Below are 23186 nucleotides of genomic sequence, written 5' to 3'. Positions count from 1 at the left end.
CTTAATCAAACATGCCCCAATCGCTCTCATATTTGAAAGTGAGGTGCAGTCACCTAACAAAGTTTGATCTGGACCTGATCTGGACTATGGATTTTGTGGACATTTGAATTTAATATTGAAAAGTCCATTTGATGTACATTTTACATTATAGCTCAAACGTGCCTCAATCACTGTAATTTATGACAATAAGGTACAAACTGGCACTCTCAATGAGCAGACTAAGTTTGATCTGCATCAGATCCTTACTGTGGATTTAGCGGACATTTGATTTTAACCCTGGAAAGCCCTTTAATCTACATTTTGTAATTTAGCTTAGGAAAAGTCACTTCTAACAGGACTTTCACCTTGAAAAATTTTTACAAGGTAAAATTTGTGGAATTGGAAACTAGTTTGCACTTTACGCGCACGATGCTGTAGTTTTCATGATACTTCACCCACTTCTTCCTCCTCCTCTTCTGACTGGCAGGAGGTGAGACGGCGCTCAACAAAAGGCAACATGAGACAAGGCTAAAATATTCATAGGTGTGTGCACGTGGCTCCTTCATGAGCTCTGACCCTCACCGGGCCCTCCACCCACACACAGACACTATATTATTTGACTGCCATCAGCAGATCATCATTTGTGCGTGCACGCACACAGAGGAGCCCTTTATCTGATTTCCATTTCAATTCCAGGCAGGTGCATGTGAAACGCCACGTGCATGCACAGCTGACATTCAAAATGTTGCAGGTGAAAAACGCTGCTCGCCATCTCACACTTCATCTGACATTATTTGCATATGAACACACACACGCGCCCACAAAATATGCAAATACTCGTGCAAAGACCCTCATGCAGCTGCCACTTTCGCAGCATTAGCGTCTGACGACTGGACAGCATCACATTAGCATTTCACAGTGTGAGAGCGTGCACGGTTACAAGTCTTCACCTTTGACCTGCCGGAACCCCGAACCTCCTCCAACCAAGTCTGAATCCTCCTCAAACAGCTCGTCACAGATAATTTCCACACGGCTTTGAGACAACCGTGCAGGAAATACAGCTTCACACAGCAGGTGTGTGCTGATTAGCACAGCATGAACAGGATTAACAGAATCAGTGAGCAAGTGGATCCACAACATTTCTGTAATTAACTCCACAAATACTAGAGCACATTCAGATGTCCAACTTTGGGTTCTGATCGATACAGGCGAGGATGAAAGAACCTTCTGCTTTGGGCCACGTTGGAAACTTTTAACATGATGACAACATAAAACACAGACTGGTCCATTAATTTGCTTTGTTAGTGCTGTATTTTCTGGACTATAGGTCACACTTTTCTTGTTTAGTTGGTCTATTTCAAAGCCATTTATATGAAAAACATCCTGCATTATCATCTACAGACACAAGATGGCACCATGTACACATGACAACCTGCTCCTGTATACAGATCTAAATGAGGTACTGTCTGATCCACACTCGGGAGCAGGCGGTGGAAGTAACGCACCATGTAGCTGGATGTCAACTGCCATAAAAAAAGAAGATCTGAATGAGGAGAATGAGAGTAACTAATAAATCTTTGCTGATTATTTCACCAGTCACAGCTTAAAAAAAAGGCTGCTGGCTGACACTTAAGTCCATATGTAAATCCAGCTGGCTGTAAAAGCGATAATTCATCAGAAAGACGCTGAGTACTTATTTTGCGTGTGTTTTTATGTAATTTAGGTTATGACAGTTCAGAGTATAAATTCTAAAAGTTTAAAGAAGCTAGGAATGCTTTTTCTTTCCCCTAACTTTTATTTTGGTTCTTCCTGGAAAGTCACTTCGACTCCTTTATCGTCTCTGCATTTGGGACTCGTATTAGCTGGAAGCCTTGTCCAGAGACTAGAACCCATCGTGTCTGATTTGTCTTTTTTCTGCTCTCGCAGGAACTCCTCAAAATCGTCTCGGTGTTCGAAACCCTCCGTGTCTGATTTTCTCGCTCGCCTCCCTTTCTATCACCACTCAGGCTAACTGGGTCACCTGTCTCACTTGTGTCTCCAGCAGGTTCCGTCTCGTCAGCTGTCTCACGCTCTGTCTCTAATCCCCTCCGACTCCCTGCTCCTCCCCAAACTTCAGCCTCCTCCTCCTCCTGCTGTCTCTCTGGCCCCTCCCACACTGCCAGTCCTGCAGCATCTGCTACATGGGAGCACAGCGCCCCTGTGTGGGTGACCGCTGTACTGTTGAGCCTCCAAAGGCAGACTCTTTGATCTGGAGAGGTGGACACGAGCAGGTCCGGGCAGAGACGCTTCAGGCTGGTCAGAGCGGCAGCATGGGCTGATGGGATGCGACACTGCGACATGAGGTGAAGGCAAAGCGGGGTTTGAGTTTGTACAGAAATATGACACGACCCCCTGTTGTCTTCAGGGTTTTTGTGTTGTTGGCGCTGCACCCTAATGGAGGACACCGTCAACTGTCCGTCATCCCCTCCACTAGCAACGGTTACTAGGCAACCGCCCTCTTGTTGTTCGACTGTCTCTGGCCAAACAGCCAAAGTGTTGACGCCGCTCTGGTGGGCGGGAATGCTGAGGCAGGGACCTGAGGCGGTGGAAAAATCACTTGAACTGCTGGTCAGAGAGGGAGGAGGGGGGGTCAAATCCCACGCTGCAATGTGACCGTCTGTAGCAGCACTGAAGAGCAGCGAGCATCTGACATGGGGGGGACAGAAAGAGGAAGATTAATGTCACCAGCTGTATGATTTGTGCACTTGCTCCAAAGTGAAACACATCGGTCAAACTGGAGTCTGTGTTCACCAGGATCCACAAGTACCACGTCACCAGTCAGGGACAAGAAACTTTAATGAAACGAAAACATCCATAGTCTGGGAGCCAAACAAGGATTTTTGTGTGAACCTGGGCCTGTCAGTAAGCTCTTCGATGATCTGAGTGATGGCCAGCGGCCACTTTTGGGGAAATTTAGACATTAATCCCTTCCTCAGTTCATCACATTTATTTTATTTTAAAAATCCACTTTGAATGGGTTTGGAAACAAATCCCCATATTGAGTATTGTATGTGTTTTAAAAACAAACATCTCGTTAGTCTCTAATGGAAGCATTTACAGGTGAATGCATCCAATGCTATAGCATGCACAAAATACGGTGCAATGTGTCCCATGGGATCTGCAGGTGCAAATTGTAGAACTGCAAGGGTTCTTGCTCTTGCAACCACAGCAAATCAGGCTCAAAATGTAGTCTGGAGCACATCTGACACCTTCAAGTGTAGTAACGGGAATGAGGGCTTTATTCGCCATGTCCTTTTTCCAGCCAAGTCCTCAGCAATCAGGGTCGGTGGGTCACTCAACTCTAAATTTATTCAAAGCGTTGCTTGGAAGTGTGACCACTTTGTGTTTTCATTAACTGTCTGTGTTGTAGGTGGCAAAGTGCAGAGTTTGGGCAAAGAAAAATTACCTTTTCTGTTTTTCTTACCCCAAGCATGCAGCCTTGTCTCAGACATACAACCCCTGGCAATAATTATGGAATCACTGGCCTTGGAGGATGTTCATTCAGTTGTTTAATTTTGTAGAAAAAAAAAAAAAGCAGATCACAGACATGACAACAAAACTAAAGTCATTTCAAATGGCAACTTTCTGGCTTTAAGAAACACTATAAGAAATCAGTAAAATAATTGTGGCAGTCAGTAACGGTTACTTTTTTGACCAAGCAGAGGGGAAAAAAATATGGACTTACTCAATTCTGAGGAATAAATTATGGAATCACCCTGTAAATTTTCATCCCCAAAACTAACACCTGCATCAAATCAGATCTGCTCATTAGTCTGCATCTAAAAAGGAGTGATCACACCTTGGAGAGCTGTTGCACCAAGTGGACTGACATGAATCATGGCTCCAACACGAGAGATATCAATTGAAACAAAGGAGAGGATTATCAAACTCTTAAAAGGGTAAATCATCAGGCAATGTTGCAAAAGATGTTGGTTGTTTACAGTCAGCTGTGTCTAAACTCTGGACCAAATACAAACAACATGGGAAGGTTGTTAAAGGCAAACATACTGGTAGACCAAGGAAGACATCAAAGCGTCAAGACAGAAAACTTAAAGCAATATATCTCAAAAATCGAAAATGCACAACAAAACAAATTAGGAATGAATGGGAGGAAACTGGAGTCAACGTCTGTGACCGAACTGTAAGAAACCGCCTAAAGGAAATGGGATTTACATACAGAAAAGCTAAACGAAAGCCATCATTAACACCTAAACAGAAAAAACAAGGTTACAATGGGCTAAGGAAAAGCAATCGTGGACTGTGGATGACTGGATGAAAGTCATATTCAGTGATGAATCTCGAATCTGCATTGGGCAAGGTGATGATGCTGGAACTTTTGTTTGGTGTCGTTCCAATGAGATTTATAAAGATGACTGCCTGAAGAGAACATGTAAATTTCCAGTCATTGATGATATGGGGCTGCATGTCAGGTAAAGGCACTGGGGAGATGGCTGTCATTACATCATCAATAAATGCACAAGTTTACATTGATATTTGGGACACTTTTCTTATCCCATCAACTGAAAGGATGTTTGGGGATGATGAAATCATTTTTCAAGATGATAATGCATCTTGCCATAGAGCAAAAACTGTGAAAACATTCCTTGCAAAAAGACACATAGGGTTAATGTCATGGCCTGCAAATAGTCCGGATCTTAATCCAATTGAAAATCTTTGGTGGAAGTTGAAGAAAATGGTCCATGACAAGGCTCCAAGGCATCGTCATCCATGGCTTGCTCTCAAGACATAAAAGATGCGCCTGGAAAAAGTGAATGACGCTTAGGACAACTGTATGACATGGTTTTTAATTTTTTTGACGGGACCATCAAATGATTCCACTTAGAAGGATTAGTGAGTATCAAAAGGATCAGTTATTTTAAAGCAAGAACAGGATTCTTCAAAAATGATCTTATTTCCATAATAGGAGACCCCACAAAAAGAGATCAGCGCTGCACTTAGTGAGTGGAATTCACATAGTGTTTGGCTTCTTTCTGTCATCTGTTTTACTAGTATTATAGACTGGGTCAAATTATGATACCACATAGATTCATAGTAGATGTGTACTTACACATTCAATTCAGTTTGTTTGATATTAATGATTGGACACAGTTCTCACTACTCAAACTGAAATGCACAACTTACTGTTAGTGAACTAATTAACAACAAATCAGGCATTTCAATATAAAAATGTATAAAATTATCTTCCTAAAACTCAAACTGAAAGCAAATCTCTACAACTTGATATAAATTAATTAAAAATATAAAAGCCAAGTTGATGGGTTGCATAAGAAAATGGGACCCTTTGGTATAGTTGTAAATAATCAATTTTATTGCCAGTTTTCTTCAGACAAGTCAGGGGATGGATACATGCACATTTCTAAGTTACTGAATATGTCTTGAACTTTATTTACATCAGTTATGAAGAAATACAAACGGTTTGGCACTCTATGGTAAATCTGTGTGGAGTAGTTCTCAAAAACTGAGTGACTGTGCAAGGAGAAGAGTGAGGAAAGCCACCAAGACACCCAGACAACCCAGAAGTTATAGGCTTCTCTGGCTGTAACTGGAGAAATTGTGCATAGTGCATGTTTTGCATTTTGTATCCCCAGTTATACAGCTTCATGATGAAGTGGTACAGAGGAGGGTTTTCTTTCACCCAAACATCAAATCTAGGCTTGCATCTCAGATGGACCACCTGGCAAATTGTAGCTGAACTTTCAGGTCTTTTTAAGAAAATCCAGGAAGATAATTTTAGATATTTTTATATTGAGAAGCCTGATTTGCTTTTTGTATTTGAAATGGCATAAACAAATTAAAATGCATGAAATACCAAGAGGCCAAATACTTTTGCAAGCCACAAGTTGTCAAACGATGGTAAGAGGTGTTGAAAATTCAGTATCGCTCTAGAGAAAAAGGGTTAATTTCACAACACTTTGGATTATTGATAGAAAACGTCAAGAATATCAATACGAAATGAAATTTCCTGACCTTTAGGAAAGAAAGCATTTGTTGTTGTCGGTGGTGAAAACAAAGGGTTAAAGTAGTACATTCTGTCATCCCACTGGAATAATTAGCCATATTCATTACTCAAAGATGCACAGCGGTCAATTTGCATTCAGAAAAAAATGAAGTATGTCCATTCAGTGGGGAATAATTCCATAAAAAAAGAATATGACTCAAAAATGATGCATGTAGACATCAAAGGGTTAATATCTGAATTCCCCAATAGTGGGAGTGGGCCATCACTCAGATTCTTGAAGAGGACATCATCAAAATCAGCAGAGGAAAAAAAATAAAATAAAAATGAAAAAATAAAAACTTTTATTCACAATTCCAGCTTCACCACGCTGGCTCCTGGACTACAATATGCATCAACCAAACGAGCAACTGTGGCTTCAGTGGCCACCAGACCACAAATAAATTAATAGAAGATCATTTCGAATGACATGCAACTTCAACCACCAGGGACAGATCTAGAAGGGGTTTGAACTTCACCCCACCCACACACCCACCACCGAGCCACAGCCCAAAGGTGTGATAACATATGAACAAAGGCTGATTGATGAATGCTGCTGCATACAGAATGAGAATCAATCAATCAACCAACATTTATTGATTTTGCCCTTAATGGCCGCCAAACGGTGTCCAAAGTGCTTTACAGTAAAATCAAGGAATAAACTTCATGAGAATAAAAGCAAAACATAAAACAGAATAAAAAAATAAAAAAAAACAGCATATAAAAGCAAAACATGTCACAGCACCACACTGGATCAAAAGATAGTTTAAATAAGTTTGGAGCTTTGATTTAAAAAGTGCTCAGTCAAAAATAGTGCAAAAGTCAAGAGGCAACTTGTTTGACAGTCTGCCGTCAGCTACCCCAAAAGCACAATCACCCTAAAGTTTATATTCTAATCTCAGGACTTCTAATAAATGTTGACCAGATGACCACAATGTCCTAGTGTAAGTACAGAGAGTTCAAATTTCAGACAAGTAAGACGGGTCAAGGCAATTACGGCTTTAAAAACAAACATTAAACTTGATTCTGTAAGGAACTGGAAGCCAGTGGAATGAGTAAAGCACACGTGTAATATGTTCACTTCTTGACGTGTTTGTTAGAAGACAAGCAGCAGCATTTTGCACAAGTTGAAGGTGTGCAAGAGAAGATAAAAGATAAAAGCATGAATGACTGTCTCAAGATCAGGCCTACTGAGAAGAGGTGATGGTCTAGTGGTTAAGCGTTGAGTTTCAGACCAGAGGATCCTTGGTTCAAACCCCAGCATGACCAGAAAATCATTAAGAGCCCTTGGGCAAGGTCCTTAATCCCCAAGTTGCTCCCAGTGTGTAGTGAGTGCCTTGCATGGCAGCACCCTGACATTGGTGTGTGAGTGTGTTTGTGTGAATGGGTGAATGTGAGGCATAATTGTAAAGCGCTTTGAGTGTCTGATGCAGATGAAAAAGCGCTATATAAATGCAGAACATTTACCATTTACTGAGGAAGTGCTTTACTTTAACCAGAAGGTGTAGCTGAAAAGAAAAAAACAAAAACTTGCTTTGACAATAGAATTCTGTTGATCAAACCTCAAACAGCTGTCAGATGTCACTCCCAAACTCTTGGTTTCTCGCTGGTTTAAGATAATTAGCCAGAACACCAAAGCCACTGCTTTACATCATGAATACAATCAAACAATGAAGACAAAGCATCTCTTCCAATAGTCCTCACAGGCAGATAGATTTGCAGATCATCTGCGTAACAATGAAAAGCCACATTGTGCTTCACTATGATTGACCCTAAAGCCAACACGTACAATAAAAATGGAATAGGGTCAAGAATAGAACCATGTGGCACTCCACAGGAAAGAGGAGCGTTTCATGAGGAGAGGTCACCAATCCAGTGTGAGAAGATTCCCAGTGTTTAAAATAAAAACTGCATATTAAAAATGATGAACAGAAACTCAGTATTTACCTTCAAAGATTGCCTCAGAATACAGGAAAAAGGCTACAGGTTTTTAAAACACCTTCAAATCTGAAACCATGGTCCTCTGTCAGAAAAGAGTGCACTGTCCCCTATGAATTGGTGAAAGTTTTTGCCCCAAGCGAAGGAGTTTAACTATCTCTGAGTCTTGTTTACGGGTGGGAGTGTGATATCGATAGGGCATGCTCCCCACACACAAAAACAGCAAGATCATCAAACTACAGCACAACCCTCCTTCATCAAAAAGACAAACTGGTTGATTTGCACAAATCTTTTTCAAAAAGCTTCTTTACTGATGACATTTTGACTTGTTTTGTCTTTGTATTTTGTTTTACACTTACACCAGATGTTTTAAGGGCCAAAGTGCAAAAGATTTATTACATGGCTTTCAGCTTGTAATTTTAAAATGCATCTGTTTCAAAGAATCTCCAGACAGATCTTTTTTATTGAAGCAACTTACAATTCTCATCCCATTCGCACACTGACATCAGGAGATTCTATGGAAGATGTCAAATTGCACACTGGCTTTCAAATACACAATTCTGAATATCTTCAAAAATATACACAAGTGTTTTCTGCCTTCTGACATTCTTTCCACCACCTTCTTCTGTAAATCAAATTAAAGTATTCATTGCTATTAATTACTATTAATACAGTTTACAGCCAAGGAGCAGATAAAACGTAATCTTGCTGGCTTTTGTAATGAATGGTGTCTCACCTGTTGCCACTTCTGTCCTCCAAGCTGCAGGTGGCGACACTGAGCACACACCGCTGGTGGTAAAAATTCTCCCACAACAAATCAATTCGACCCTCAAAGTCCCTGACTGAAAACAATCTGCAGGAGAGACAGAGGTGAAGATACGAGAAGTACAAAGAGAGAGAGAAAAAACACTTCTATTTGATAAATAGCATATGAATAATAAACACACATACACACACACAGAGCCTCCTGCAACAAAACATAAATCAAGCAAACATTAAAGACATTAAAATAAATAAAATCTAATTTACCTGAAAATCATGCCATCTGTTTGAAAATGAAATTCTCCCAAAAGAAAGAAGTTGGTGAACATTGTGATTTCTCAGATGCTGTGACACCAACCTGACAGCGCCATCACTGCAGGCCACGCCCACAATAACGCAGTCTGTCCGTTCATCCACAATAGTCAATGACATGTACCTGAACACGACAGAGAGGAGAAAGACACCAACATGAATTAAAGAAAGGACAGGTTTGTTCAGAAATGGAATGTTTGCCCTGAGTGTGTGTGTGGGGGGGCTATAATGACACCATCCCTGACAAAATGCACACACATGAAAAAAGAAATGGATGAAAGCATTTTCAAAGTAGCCAGAAGAACATAAATGGGAAGCTTTAAATTCATCTTTTTATGTGGATACGTCGTCAATATATTTGAACATTGACAATTTTTGCATAAAAAAAGGAAGAGGTCAGTGTTAATGCGAGGATGGGTGGCAGGGAGGGTGGCTGTTTCTGTGTGGTCACCTAAAATTTAAGAACAAAAGTTCATTAAAATTGAATTAATTAATTTAAAATCTGTATTTTAGATGAGACCTCACAACCGGGCAGCAGGATTAATAATAACTTCATTAATAGTGAAAAGTAGCCTCAATAAAAACCTGGAGACCTGCCTGGTTTCTGGGTCCATTTTCACCATCTTATGTCGGTTCCGTCTCCTCTCCCAGTGTTCGTCCAGTCGGTGACTGGCCACCTGGATCACCTGACATGTAGGAACCAGCCTCCTTCTGTCCCAGCCAATCAACAGCCGGTAACACTGCATCTGAGCCCGCCCACCGGCTGAGAGGAGTAAAGCTGACAGAGACTCTGTCCCCATGACTGCTCGACTTTGATCAATAGGACTTACTGCTGTTACCGTCCGGATGCTGGAGATGTGGTCTGTAATGACCGAGAGAACCTTCACGGCTCCTGTCTCCGGCTGCACACACAGAACCGTTAAACTGGTGTCGTCTCCTCCCGTCACCACTACCTCCCAGTACCCCTCCTTCCCTTCCTCTCTGAACCATTTCCATGCCTTAAATTCTGACGTATTCAAAGCACTGTCTGTCTGGTTCTCAGTCTCAGTTCCTCGCATTCTCCCCAGTCTGCAGACGCACCCGATGCCCCTCCCATGGATGCCTTCTTTCAGGGTCCACCCACCGGTCTTTGCTGCTTTCTCAACCCAGTCTGGTGCCTCTCTAGGAGGCTGAGAAGTGAGGACGGTCCCCTGTTTTATAAAGATCAGTGCTGCATACCCAGGCCATACCCCTTTACAGGGGGGCCAGAGAGCCCAGGAGCGGTGTCCCCCACCGCACGGCACGGCTAGCAGTCGCTCCTGCCTCACTGGGTCCCACACTACAAAGCGGTCAGCATGAAACCCAACAATGGCAAACCTGGCTTCTTGTGCCTTGGTGTCTCCTCTGCAGCCCTCATTTGATTCTTCTTCCTCTGGATCTGTCTCGGAATGGCTCCCACACACCTCCTCCTCGTCGTCTTCCTGCTTTGGAATTTCAGCTTCCAGAATCAAAACCCTTTCCAGCCACTCCATACCCTTGCAGGCCCTCTGGACTCGCAGAACTTCTAGCTGAAGCCTTTCGCCGTTCTTCTCCGTTACATGCACTCTGAAAACCCTCACACAACCGTCTCTGCCGCTGCTGTACAGCACTCCCTGGTGGTCACACACTGATGTTACACCCTGTTTTCCGTGCACCCCAAACAGGCAACTGAGTGGCTCCAGCTTTACTACTCTTATTCTCTCCTCCATTGTCCTGTTGTTGCCATCAACACCTCCAGATTCTTCTGGCTTATTTTGGTCCTGAAACAAAAGCAGAGAGCCCCTCCTGTCCCCGCACACCCACAGCGCCCCCTGAGTTTTGGAGTAGAGGCGCAAAGCAGCAGTCAGCCAGCATTTCGCACAGGGGGGAAGAAGGAAAGAAGGAAGGGCACATTCACAAAGAGACAAAGAGCCGCTTTCTTTCATTGTGACTTCTACACACCAGCGATAAACGAGCCCCTCAGCTCCTGATGCAAGTAGAAACGCTACCTGACCGGCACTTTGTTCACCCTTTTGCCATATAAGGCTGTGGATCTTCTTGGAACCACCTGTGAGACGAATCCCACATTGAGGCTGAGAGAGGGGGAAGACCTGGACAGAGCCGCTCAAGTTCCCCACAGCGCACAGCTGAACTGCACTCGCAGAGTTTTTTGTCCTGACGGTTATTGTTTCCATCACGCAGTAAGAATGAAACTCACCAGATCCCTCCCACATCTTCTCCCAGTGGCCGTCGCTGTATTTGTAGACCATTCCTTGATCAGTGCAGACTACAAAGGTACTCTGGCTCCAACTTCCATTTGTACCATTTGCCTCAGCGACACACACCACCTTAGGGAGGCCCTGGCCAGGAAACTTCAGGTCAGTTAACTTCTCACCTGCTGCTTCCTCCTTTCTCTCCTCACTTCCTTCCACCCTCCACAGCCTCACGCCACCATCTGCTCCACCTGTAGCCACCCACCTCCTTCCAGCTTCATTATCTCTTGTACCCTCACTCACTGCCAATGCCCGAACCCCTCCTGCTCTGTGTCCCTTCAACATCCGGACCACCTTCCCACCTTCAGCCCAGTCCCAGACTAAACAGGCCCCATCTTCTCCGGCACTAAACACTTTGGCTGCAGAGAGACGCACCGAGAACACCCGTGCCTGGTGTCCATATAAGACCCGTAGGCAGGTTGGGTTCAGGTCCCCACATATGCCGCCAGGGCCCCCCACAGCACCAACGCCCCATACCCTTACACTGCGGTCATCTGAAGCAGATGCTAGCCATCCTTTCTCATGGAGGTAAGAGATACTGAAGATCACACCGCTGTGTCCCAGCAGACGCCTCTCCACAGGAGCTTTACAATCAGGATTCCTACTTTCTCCAGGCTTCCAGAGGACCAGCTGGTTAAAAACAGTCCCTCCAACCACAACAGTATCCGCCCATGTTTCATCTACGAGAAGGAGGGCAGAGTACAGCAGGCACCCCTCCAGACAGGAGCACTGACTCAGGGCTTCTCCTGTGATGGTGTCCAGCAGGATGGCACTATTGTGGGCTACAGCCACACACAGAAGCCGGCATCCGTCTCCAGCGAGCCAACGGACTTCCAGGATCCAGTTATGTAGCTCCATGATGGGACCCATGCTCTCCAAATGCAGACTGTCTCCATCCTGGAGCTTCACATGCAACCTCACCAACCTGACAGCCTTGCCTCCAAATACAGCAACGTCATAACAGCTAGTCTCTGTGATGGAGCTCAGCCCTGGAGGTACAGACAAGAAGGGAAATACAAATTAATTATGGTGAATAAAGCATCATGTGACAAGCTAAGGGCTTTTCAATGTTAAAATCAAATATCCAACAAATCTGCAATATGTGAGATGTGGAGCAAACTATTTATTCAGTTTTTTTTTCATTTATATAACTCCAAATCACAACAAAGCTGCCTCAAGGCGCTTCACACAAGTGAGCTCTAACCTTACCAATCCTTACAGCAAGCACACAGGCGACGTAAGGAAAAACTCCCTCTGATGATCTGAGGAAGAAACCTCAAGCAGACCAGACTCAAAGGGGTGACCCTCTGCTTGGGCCATGCTACAGACACAATTGACAATACAAATATATAGGAAATTCTGGGCGTCCATGAACCTCAACACGAACCAGACTGTGGATTATTGCACAGGACGGGAGGTTTGCAGAAGAAGACAACAATCCCATCTCTGGATGGAGCCACACCTCAAACAGAGCTGAGAGGAGCAGCGGCTCCTCTCAGCTCACCTCCGAGCTAATGGCCGGTGTCCCGACAGAACACCGGAGCAGAGCAGGAACTTGCTAACAGATGGTCCGGTCGTTAGCTGGTAAACTTTCAATCTGTGTGTTTTTTCAGATCCTGTTTACACATTTATGGAGTACGTTCATGTGCATTTTTATCTTCCTGGTTTGTAAAGAAAATACGCGTTCGGACCAATTGTCATGGAAACCGGTCCTGATATGGGAAAATATCCAGCCGGTAATCAGCCAATCAGAGCGTGCATAGCATCGCAGCCATATTATAATAATAAAGGATTATTAACTGAAAGGTCTGTACGGGAAAATATCAGACCAAGGTGCTGACTGCAAAATATAATGCAAAAATATAATGAGCTGAGTATTCCATTAACTTTAACTAGTAATGACTTCATGACTTTCTTTGCTAACAAAATTTTAACTATTAGAGAAAAAATTACTCATAACCATCCCAAAGACGTATCGTTATCTTTGGCTGCTTTCAGTGATGCCGGTATTTGGTTAGACTCTTTCTCTCCGATTGTTCTGTCTGAGTTATTTTCATTAGTTACTTCATCCAAACCATCAACATGTTTATTAGACCCCATTCCTACCAGGCTGCTCAAGGAAGCCCTACCATTATTTAATGCTTCGATCTTAAATATGATCAATCTATCTTTGTTAGTTGGCTATGTACCACAGGCTTTTAAGGTGGCAGTAATTAAACCATTACTTAAAAAGCCATCACTTGACCCAGCTATCTTAGCTAATTATAGGCCAATCTCCAACCTTCCTTTTCTCTCAAAAATTCTTGAAAGGGTAGTTGTAAAACAGCTAACTGATAATCTGCAGAGGAATGGTCTATTTGAAGAGTTTCAGTCAGGTTTTAGAATTCATCATAGTACAGAAACAGCATTAGTGAAGGTTACAAATGATCTTCTTATGGCCTCGGACAGTGGACTCATCTCTGTGCTTGTTCTGTTAGACCTCAGTGCTGCTTTTGATACTGTTGACCATAAAATTTTATTACAGAGATTAGAGCATGCCATAGGTATTAAAGGCACTGCGCTGCAGTGGTTTGAATCATATTTGTCTAATAGATTACAATTTGTTCATGTAAATGGGGAATCTTCTTCACAGACTAAAGTTAATTATGGAGTTCCACAAGGTTCTGTGCTAGGACCAATTTTATTCACTTTATACATGCTTCCCTTAGGCAGTATTATTAGACGGTATTGCTTAAATTTTCATTGTTACGCAGATGATACCCAGCTTCATCTATCCATGAAGCCAGAGGACACACACCAATTAGCTAAACTGCAGGATTGTCTTACAGACATAAAGACATGGATGACCTCTAATTTCCTGCTTTTAAACTCAGATAAAACTGAAGTTATTGTACTTGGCCCCACAAATCTTAGAAACATGGTGTCTAACCAGATCCTTACTCTGGATGGCATTACCCTGACCTCTAGTAATACTGTGAGAAATCTTGGAGTCATTTTTGATCAGGATATGTCATTCAAAGCGCATATTAAACAAATATGTAGGACTGCTTTTTTGCATTTACGCAATATCTCTAAAATCAGAAAGGTCTTGTCTCAGAGTGATGCTGAAAAACTAATTCATGCATTTATTTCCTCTAGGCTGGACTATTGTAATTCATTATTATCAGGTTGTCCTAAAAGTTCCCTAAAAAGCCTTCAGTTAATTCAAAATGCTGCAGCTAGAGTACTGATGGGGACTAGAAGGAGAGAGCATATCTCACCCATATTGGCCTCTCTTCATTGGCTTCCTGTTAATTCTAGAATAGAATTTAAAATTCTTCATCTTACTTATAAGGTTTTGAATAATCAGGTCCCATCTTATCTTAGGGACCTCGTAGTACCATATCACCCCAATAGAGCGCTTCGCTCTCAGACTGCAGGCTTACTTGTAGTTCCTAGGGTTTGTAAGAGTAGAATGGGAGGCAGAGCCTTCAGCTTTCAGGCTCCTCTCCTGTGGAACCAGCTCCCAATTCAGATCAGGGAGACAGACACCCTCTCTACTTTTAAGATTAGGCTTAAAACTTTCCTTTTTGCTAAAGCTTATAGTTAGGGCTGGATCAGGTGACCCTGAACCATCCCTTAGTTATGCTGCTATAGACGTAGACTGCTGGGGGGTTCCCATGATGCACTGTTTCTTTCTCTTTTTGCTCTGTATGCACCACTCTGCATTTAATCATTAGTGATCGATCTCTGCTCCCCTCCACAGCATGTCTTTTTCCTGGTTCTCTCCCTCAGCCCCAACCAGTCCCAGCAGAAGACTGCCCCTCCCTGAGCCTGGTTCTGCTGGAGGTTTCTTCCTGTTAAAAGGGAGTTTTTCCTTCCCACTGTAGCCAAGTGCTTGCTCACAGGGGGTCGTTTTGACCGTTGGGGTTTTACATAATTATTGTATGGCCTTGCCTTACAATATAAAGCGCCTTGGGGCAACTGTTTGTTGTGATTTGGCGCTATATAAAAAAATTGATTGATTGATTGATTGAAAACACACAGAGGTCTGATATTCCCGTACAGACCGAGAAAACAGGTTTAGTAATTTGTTTATTTTATATGGCTATTATATATAAAAATGTATATGTCACAGACATGAACGAGCGAAGCTCTTCAGCCTCTCACCATGTCATTTCTGGTTTGCGCCTTCATCTATCATCGGTTTGTGGCTTTTTCCATCCCTGGGCAGATTTTTTTGTGCCATTTCCTTATTGTTTTGTGACATTTCTGGTTTGTGCCTCCATCTACCATAGAGGGAGCTTTGCGCCACTGCATGGTGCTTCATTCGTTTAAACACGCAAACTTATGGTTTGCGCCTGAATATGAAAGCTGCTGACGGCTCGTAGTCAGACCTAGTCGCTTCACCTCCATGAAGAACTTGTTAACAGATGGTCCGGTTGTTAGCTGGTAAGCTTTCAATCTGTGTGTGTTTTTTTTTATGCTGTTTAGATTTTTATGGAGTATGTTTATGTCCGACTTGGTTTTTCTAATCGTGTTTTTAGCTTTCTGGTTTGCAACAAATGTGATACGTGTTCCGGACCGATTGTCATGGTAAATCAGCAAATCAGAGCACGTGCAGCATCGCAGCCATATAATAAATACGAGGTCTGTCCATAAAGTATCATACCTTTTTATTTATTTTTTTTAAACTATGTGGATTTGATTCCTATGTTTTCACGTCAGACAAGCTTGAACCCTTGTGCGCATGCGTGAGTTTTTCCACGCCTGTCGATGACGTCATTCGCCTGTGAGCACGCCTTGTGGAAGGGGTGGTCCCGCCCCATCGTCGGATTTTCATTGTCTGGAAATGGCGGAATGATTTGGGGTTTTTTCCATCAGAATTTTTTCAGAAGCTGTTAGAGACTGGCACCTGGAAACTATTCGAAAAATGTATCTGGCTTTCGGTGAAAATTTTACAGGCTTCATAGAGAATAAGGTCTGTTAGTACAGCTTTAAGGACCCCTTTAAGGACGCTCAGCGCGCCGCGCTCCGAGCTGCGACGACACGGCACAAGCCACCGGACCATTTCTGAGCTGACGGCTCTGTGGATACGAGACCGTCGTATGCTCTTTCTCTGGTTATCACAAGAGCTGGACATCAGCCATTTTCTGGCAGATTTCACTTTTAACAAGAGATTTTGCAGAAACGGAGGTGTTCCTTTGTCTCGCTTCCAAAGCGAATCGGTTGTGATGCGCAAAGCCTCCGCGCGGCTTTCCATGACAAAATCTTGTTAAAAGTGAAATCTGCCAGAAAATGGCTGATGTCCAGCTCAAAAATGGCTGATGTCCAGCTCTTGTGATAACCAGAGAAAGAGCACACAACGGTGTCGTATCCACAGAGCCATCAGCTCAGAAATGGTCCGATGGCTTGTGCCGTGTCGTCGCAGCTCGGAGCGCGGCGCGCTGAGCGCGGCGCGCTGAGCGTCCTTAAAGGGGTCCTTAAAGCTGTACTACCAGACCTTATTCTCTGTGAAGCCCGTAAAATTTTCACCGAAAGCCAGATACATTTTTCGAATAGTTTCCAGGTGCCAGTCTCTAACAACTTCTGAAAAAATTCTGATGGAAAAAAACCCCAAATCATTACACCATTTCCAGACAATGAAAATCCGACGACGAGGCGGGACCACTCCTTCCACAAGGCGTGCTCACAGGCGAATGACGTCACCGACAGGCGTGGAAAAACTCACGCATGCGCACAAGGGTTCAAGCTTGTCTGACGTGAAAACATATGAATCAAATCCATATAGTTAAAAAAAAAAAAAGGTACGATACTTTATGGACAGACCTCGTACACACACAACTTTATTCAGCCAGGTTAGTCCCCTTGACATCAAGATCTCTTTTACAAGGTAGACCTGCCCACACACACACACACACACACACACACACACACACACACTGCATTAGCATCTACAGCCACAAGATGGCAACATCTACACACATGAAAAGCTGCTTATACTGCTTATACTGAGCTGAATGACATACTGTCTGAGCCACACTCTGGAGCAGGAGCTGGACATAATGCACAATTAAGCCGGACAGAGGGAGGTTTTCCTTTCCACTGTTGCCTGTTTACTTGCTCAGGGGGGTTGGTAAGGTTAGATCTTACTCGTGTGAAGCCCTTGAGGCAGCATTGTTGTGATTTGGCGCTATATAAATGAAGTAAATTTAATTGACATCAACCTCCATAAAACAAGAAGATGATCTGAACTAGGACATGCTGGGATATGAGGGAGAACAACTGAAATGTATAATTTATGCTATCAAACTGAAAAGACCGTACTTTTGATTAAAGAGAAGGGGAGGAACCTTCAAACGCTCGTGAATAACCTTCAGCATTACCAGTGCTAGGGATGAGACGATTAATCGTTTTGTGATTAAAAACGTTATGATAATTTAATCATAAGAACTGCTCAACATCGTCATGAAGGCATTCTTCAGAGAATGTATTATGCAGGTAGTCAGAACTTTCGAACAAGCGGTGCAACTCCCACGGAACAAAAATAAAGTTACACCTGCAGCACATATGTAGCAATAGAGTAACCTAGATACCACACTGGGCTCCAAAATGGAGAATGTGGTATCTAAGTTACTATATATCTATGCGTGCGGCCACCGGAGGCAACAACATGAAGTGGCCATTGTTTTTGGCTGTGGTCTGTGTTTTTTTTTTTTCCCCAAAAAAAGCGAGCCAAATTGCCAGTGTGGCAGTTTTTTGGTTATTCACAGAATGACAGTGGTGTCTTTGAATATGGTGGGAATCCAGTTTGCAAAACCTGCCGGAAAAATGTTGCAGTGAAGGCGGGTAACACTATGAGGGACCTGAGGGACAACCACCCACATGTATACACTCATATTAAGGTAATGTAATGTGTAGTCATAGCCTCCTTCTCTTTCAGTGGACTTTCACTCCTTCCTCCTGTATATGCCAGTTGTAGAATAATACTAAAGTAACATGGAGCTTGTATGTAGACTTCTAACACTGAAAAAAAGTGATCACTGTTAATAACAGTTATTACTGCAAATATTATTTGTGAAAAATTAGAAGATTCAATGACCACTGATTTCAGATCATCTCCAAAATCTCTACCTAAAAAAGGCCTTATGTTTCCCAAAAAGGTATAGATTTTTTGGACACCCCACAAGCACAAGTTCATAGTAGTAAATAAATTATTGAACACAATGAACTATGTGACAAAACAGAAGTGTAAAAACCACAACTGCTCACTGTCTTTGTCCTCAAACGCTCCTGTGACATGGCTGCTCAGTCGGACACCTGCCGGGACTCTGGGTCTTATTCCGTGGATTCGGTGGTGTTGGAGCACGCTCAGTAAGGTGCAGACTTTAGGGTGAGGATGGAGACTATACACCGTCAAGACTGGACCTTCACCTAACAGAAAACAAACAAACAGAATATGAAAATACAATACAACCCAGAGACTCATTCAGACGCCACCAAAAATGTTCACAAATTGTTTCAAACTCTCTGCACTTCTCTAACACACCTCCCCCAGTGGAACCCCGAGGCATTCCCAAGCCAGCTGAGAGACGTAGTCCCCCCAGCGTGTCCTGGGTCTTCCCTGGGGCCTCCTCCCGAAGGGACGTGCCCGGAACTCCTCTCCAGCAAGGCGTCCAGGGGGCATCCGGAAAAGATGCCCGAGCCACCTCAGCTGGCTCCTTTCGATGTGGAGGAGCAGCAGCTCGACTACAAGCTCCTCACCCTATCTCTAAGGGAGCGCCCAGCCACCCTGCGGAGGATACTCATCTCAACCGCTTGTACTCGTGATCTTGTTCTTTCGGTCATGAGCCAAATCTCATGACCATAGGTGAGGATCGGAACGTAGATCGATCGGTAAATCGAGAGCTTTGCCCCCCTACTCAGCTCTCTCTTCACCACGATGGTCCGATACAGCGACCGCATCACTGCAGACGCTGCACCAATCCGTCTATCGATCTCACCCTCCATCCATCCCTCACTCGTGAACAAGACCCCGAGATACTTAAACTCCTCCACTTGAGGCAAGGACACTCCACCGACCTGAAGAGGGCAAGGCACCTTTTTCCGGTCGAGAACCATGGCCTCGGATTTGGAGGTGCTGATCTTCATCCCGGATGCTTCACACTCGGCTGCAAACCGCCCCAATGCACGCTGAAGGTCCTGGTTTGACAAAGCCAACAGGACCACATCATCCGCAAACAGCAGAAATGAGATTCTGTGGTTCCCAAACCGGACCCCCTCTACACCCTGGCTGCGGCAAGAAATTCTGTCTATAAAGGTAATGAACAGAACTGGTGACAAAGGGCAGCCCTGGTGGAGGCCAACGTGCACTGGAAACAGGTTTGACTTACTAGCGGCAATGCGAACCAAGCTCCTGCTGTGGTCGTACAGGGACCGGATAGCCCTTAGCAAAGGAACCCAGACCCCGTACTCCCGGAGCACCCCCCACAGGCGCCTTGAGGGACACGGTCAAACGCCTTCTCCAGATCCACAAAGCACATGTGGACTGGCTGGGCGAACTCCCATGAACTCTCGAGCACCTGATGGAGGGTGTAGAGCTGGTCCAGTGTGCCGCGATCAGGACGAAAACCAAACTGCTCCTCCTGAATCCGAGGAACGACTATCGGTCGAATTCTCCTCTCCAGCACCCTGGAATAGACCTTACCGGGGAGGCTGAGGAGTGTGATCCCCCTGTAGTTGGAACATACCCTCTGGTCCCCCTTCTGAAACAGAGGGACCACCACCCCGGTCTGCCAGTCCAGGGATACTGTCCCCGACCGCCATGCGATGTTACAGAGACGTGTCAACCAAGACAGTTCCACAACATCTAGAGACTTAAGGTGCTCAGGACGGATTTCGTAGACCCCAGGAGCCTTGCCACCAAGGAGCTTTCTGACCACCTTGGTGACTTCGGCCTGGGTGATGGACGAGTCTGCCTCTGAGTCCCCAGTCTTTGCTTCCTCTTTGGAAGACGTGATGATGGGATTGAGGAGATCCTCGAAGTATTCCTTCCACCGCCCAACAACATCCCCAGTCAGGATCAACAGCTCCCCACCCGCACTATAGACAGTGTTGGCGGTGTTAGCGTCGGACGGTTTGCCAGAATTTCTTCGAGGCCGACCGATAATCCTCCTCCATGGCCTCTGCGACCACACAGGCTGCAGCACGCTTGGCCTGCCGGTAACTGTCAGATGCTTCCGGGGTCCCACCTACCTACAAAGACAAGTAGGACTCCTTCTTCAGCTTGACAGCATCCCTTACTTCTGGCGTCCACCACTGGGTTCGGGGATTGCCGCCAGGACAGGCACCAGAGACCTTGCGACCATAGCTGCAGGCGGCCGCATCGACAATGGAGGTGGAGAACATGGTCCACTCATACTCCATGTCTCCAACCTCCCCCGGGATCTGGGAGAAGCACTCCCGGAGGTGGGAGTTGAAGACCTCGCTGACAGAGGGTTCCGCCAGTCGTTCCCAGCCTTTCCTCACAATACTTTTGGGCCTGCCAGGTCTGACCGGCTTCCTCCCCTCCCAGCGGATCCAACTCACCACCAGGTGGTGATTGGTCGACAGCTCAGCCCATCTCCTTACCCGAGTGTCCAAGACATGTGGCCGAAGGTCAGATGATACGACTATAAAGTCGATCATCAACCTCCGGCTCAGGGTGTCCTGGTGCCATGTGCACTTATGGACACCCCTGTGCTCGAACATGGTGTTCATGATGGACAAACTGTGGCTAACCCAGAAGTCCAACAACTGAACACCACTCAGGTTCAGATCAGGGAGGGCGTGCTTCCCATTCACGCCCCTCCAGGTCTCACTGTCGCCGCCCACGTGGGTGCTGAAGTCCCCAGGAGAACAATGGAGTCCCCGGTCAGAGCACTATCTAGCACCCCTCCCAGAGACTCCAAGAAGGTTACTCTGCACTGCTGCTTGGCCCATAGGCCGAGACAACAGTGAGAGACCTGTCCCCAACCCGAAGGCATAGGGACACGACCCTCTCGTTCACCGGGGTGAACTCCAACACATGGCAACTGAGCTGGGGAGCAATAAGCAATGCTACCCCAGCTTGCCGCCTCTCCCCATGAGCAATGCCAGAAAAGCGGAGCATCCAGCCCCTCTCCAGGAATTGGGTACCACAGCCCAAGCTGTGCGTGGAGGTGAGCCCGACTGGCTGTTTACCGGTCTGATATTTTTCCCCATATCAGACTGGTTTCCATCATAATTGTTTGTTTGCTCGGTCTATACGGGGACCGTACCGTACCATTGAAAGGTACGGTCCGGCTTTCACCTCATGAAATATTCGTACCATTGAACTCATAGTCATTCATTATTTGTATATTGCTACCTGAAAGTGACATTTCTAATCCAAGCCTCCCTAAGTAACAGTTTGTTGGACACATCATCCCAGTGCCACCAGAGGGTCCTCTGACGGGTACCAGAGACATCTTGTCATCGACTTTGGTCACTGGTTAGCGTCCACGTCTCCCAACCACGTGGTAAAACAGAAAGCACCAGAACCCTAAGGTTTTGGACCTTCGCTCCCTGCAAAGGTGTCAGCATCGCAGTGATATCATGACCCCATAAGCTCCTCCCAAGCATCCCTAGATGTCAAAGGTCGAGGACCCAGAAACACGAAAGTCACTAATCAGGCTGACACCACTGTAAGAGCGCGTTTGTGAAGTCAGTGTGACTTCAGTTCAATTTTTATGTCGGCAGGTTCTAATCATTGTCAAAATAACTTCGAATGAATGAATGAATGAATATAACGTCTTATAATGAAATTCTATTTTAGAGAAATTAATCAATGTATAAGTATGTGGATCTTGATCAGGATTCTGACTGCTTATTCCACCAGGTTTCATGTCGATTTTGTTATTTACAGCTATTTTGTTTTTGTTTGTTTGTTTGTTTTGTTTACCTGTTAGCAGAAAAAGCTCCTGAATAAACTCCACAGCTGTAACTGGAGCTAAAAGAGCTGCTGTATCCATCTGTGAGGCTCAAACACAGCACAAAGACAGCTTCACGACAACCTCAAAACAACAAACAAACATTTCACACAAACGGGTAAAGATTAGCATTAGCTTTTCAGGTTTCTAAAGCAGCTAACAGCAACAAAATCAATCATGGTAGCGTCTATAAACTACGAACACAATTAATATATCTCCTTCGACAGGCTGCCTCACTTAAACGAAGTGATACAACAACAACAACAACAACAACAACAATAATAATAATAACAACAAAAAAGTTTTGTTGTTTATTTACCTCCACATTTATCTTCCGACTCAAGTTTACGCTCCTTCACCACCGTGCGGCACATTAACTAACCATTTGACGTCAACACCGTTCTGAGCACTGATTGGTTAGAAAAACGATACCGGTGTTATTACTGGATGGAAGCGACACGTGTGTGTTGTGCTGCTTTTAAGTACATCTGTAAAATTGGAGATTCATAATTAGAATTAATGTTCTGTCACTTCATCAATTTTAAACTTGTGCAAAAAGTTGATCTTAATCATAAAAATGTGAAGTTTGACCGCACAAGTGAAGATATGTAGCATTTTACTGCTACGTTTGTGTTATCCTCTGCGTTTTTTTTTTTATTTCAGGTGTATTTTATATACATGAAACCACGCTTTAGTAGTTTCTGCAATATTAATAACTCAGTTAATATGTTTCATGTCGCTGACATTAACGAGGGAAGCTCCTCACCATCTCACCATGTCACTTAAGTCCTTCAGACTTTTTTCCCCAGTATAATAGTGTTGTAAACTTAAATGTTAAAAAATGCAATTGCTGAAGAAGCAAGAAGGTCATGGGTCCATCTGACTTTTTCCAGTATAATTTAG

At 44.3% G+C, this 23186-nt stretch overlaps 1 protein-coding gene across 2 annotated transcripts; it reads right to left on the bottom strand.

The window, feature by feature from the left end:
- Positions 1–109: 109 nt before the first annotated feature.
- wdr6 (WD repeat domain 6) lies at positions 110–22674 on the bottom strand. Of its 2 annotated transcripts, none has more exons than XM_034171753.1 (7): positions 22603–22674; positions 22256–22333; positions 18568–18729; positions 9644–12305; positions 9093–9170; positions 8709–8825; positions 110–2664 (listed from the first exon to the last, which is right to left on the bottom strand). In XM_034171753.1, the coding sequence occupies exons 1-7, from the start codon at positions 22655–22657 to the stop codon at positions 1797–1799; spliced, it is 4020 nt and encodes a 1339-aa protein (XP_034027644.1). In that variant the 5' UTR covers positions 22658–22674; the 3' UTR covers positions 110–1796. The 2 variants fall into 2 exon arrangements, with proteins under 2 accessions (XP_034027644.1, XP_034027646.1); XM_034171755.1 differs by having other exon boundaries at positions 22256–22367; positions 22603–22653.
- Between the last annotated feature and the right edge of the window lie 512 nt (positions 22675–23186).

This window comes from Thalassophryne amazonica, chromosome 6 (assembly GCF_902500255.1).
Source record: "Thalassophryne amazonica chromosome 6, fThaAma1.1, whole genome shotgun sequence".
NCBI lineage: Eukaryota > Metazoa > Chordata > Actinopteri > Batrachoidiformes > Batrachoididae > Thalassophryne > Thalassophryne amazonica.
The sequence above is the reverse complement of the archived record's forward strand: the minus strand, read 5'-3'. Positions and strand labels throughout refer to the sequence as shown.

Bases quoted from the DNA above. Each gene is read 5' to 3' on its own strand.
- wdr6 (XM_034171753.1), bottom strand. From the start codon at position 22,657: ATGTGCCGCACGGTGGTGAAGGAGCGTAAACTTGAGTCGGAAGATAAA. The intron at 8,826-9,092 runs GTTGGTGTCACA...TCTCTCCTGCAG, and splicing joins TGCAGTGATGGCGCTGTCAG to ATTGTTTTCAGTCAGGGACT. The intron at 2,665-8,708 runs GTGAGACACCAT...CCCCCATGTCAG, and splicing joins GAGGACAGAAGTGGCAACAG to ATGCTCGCTGCTCTTCAGTG.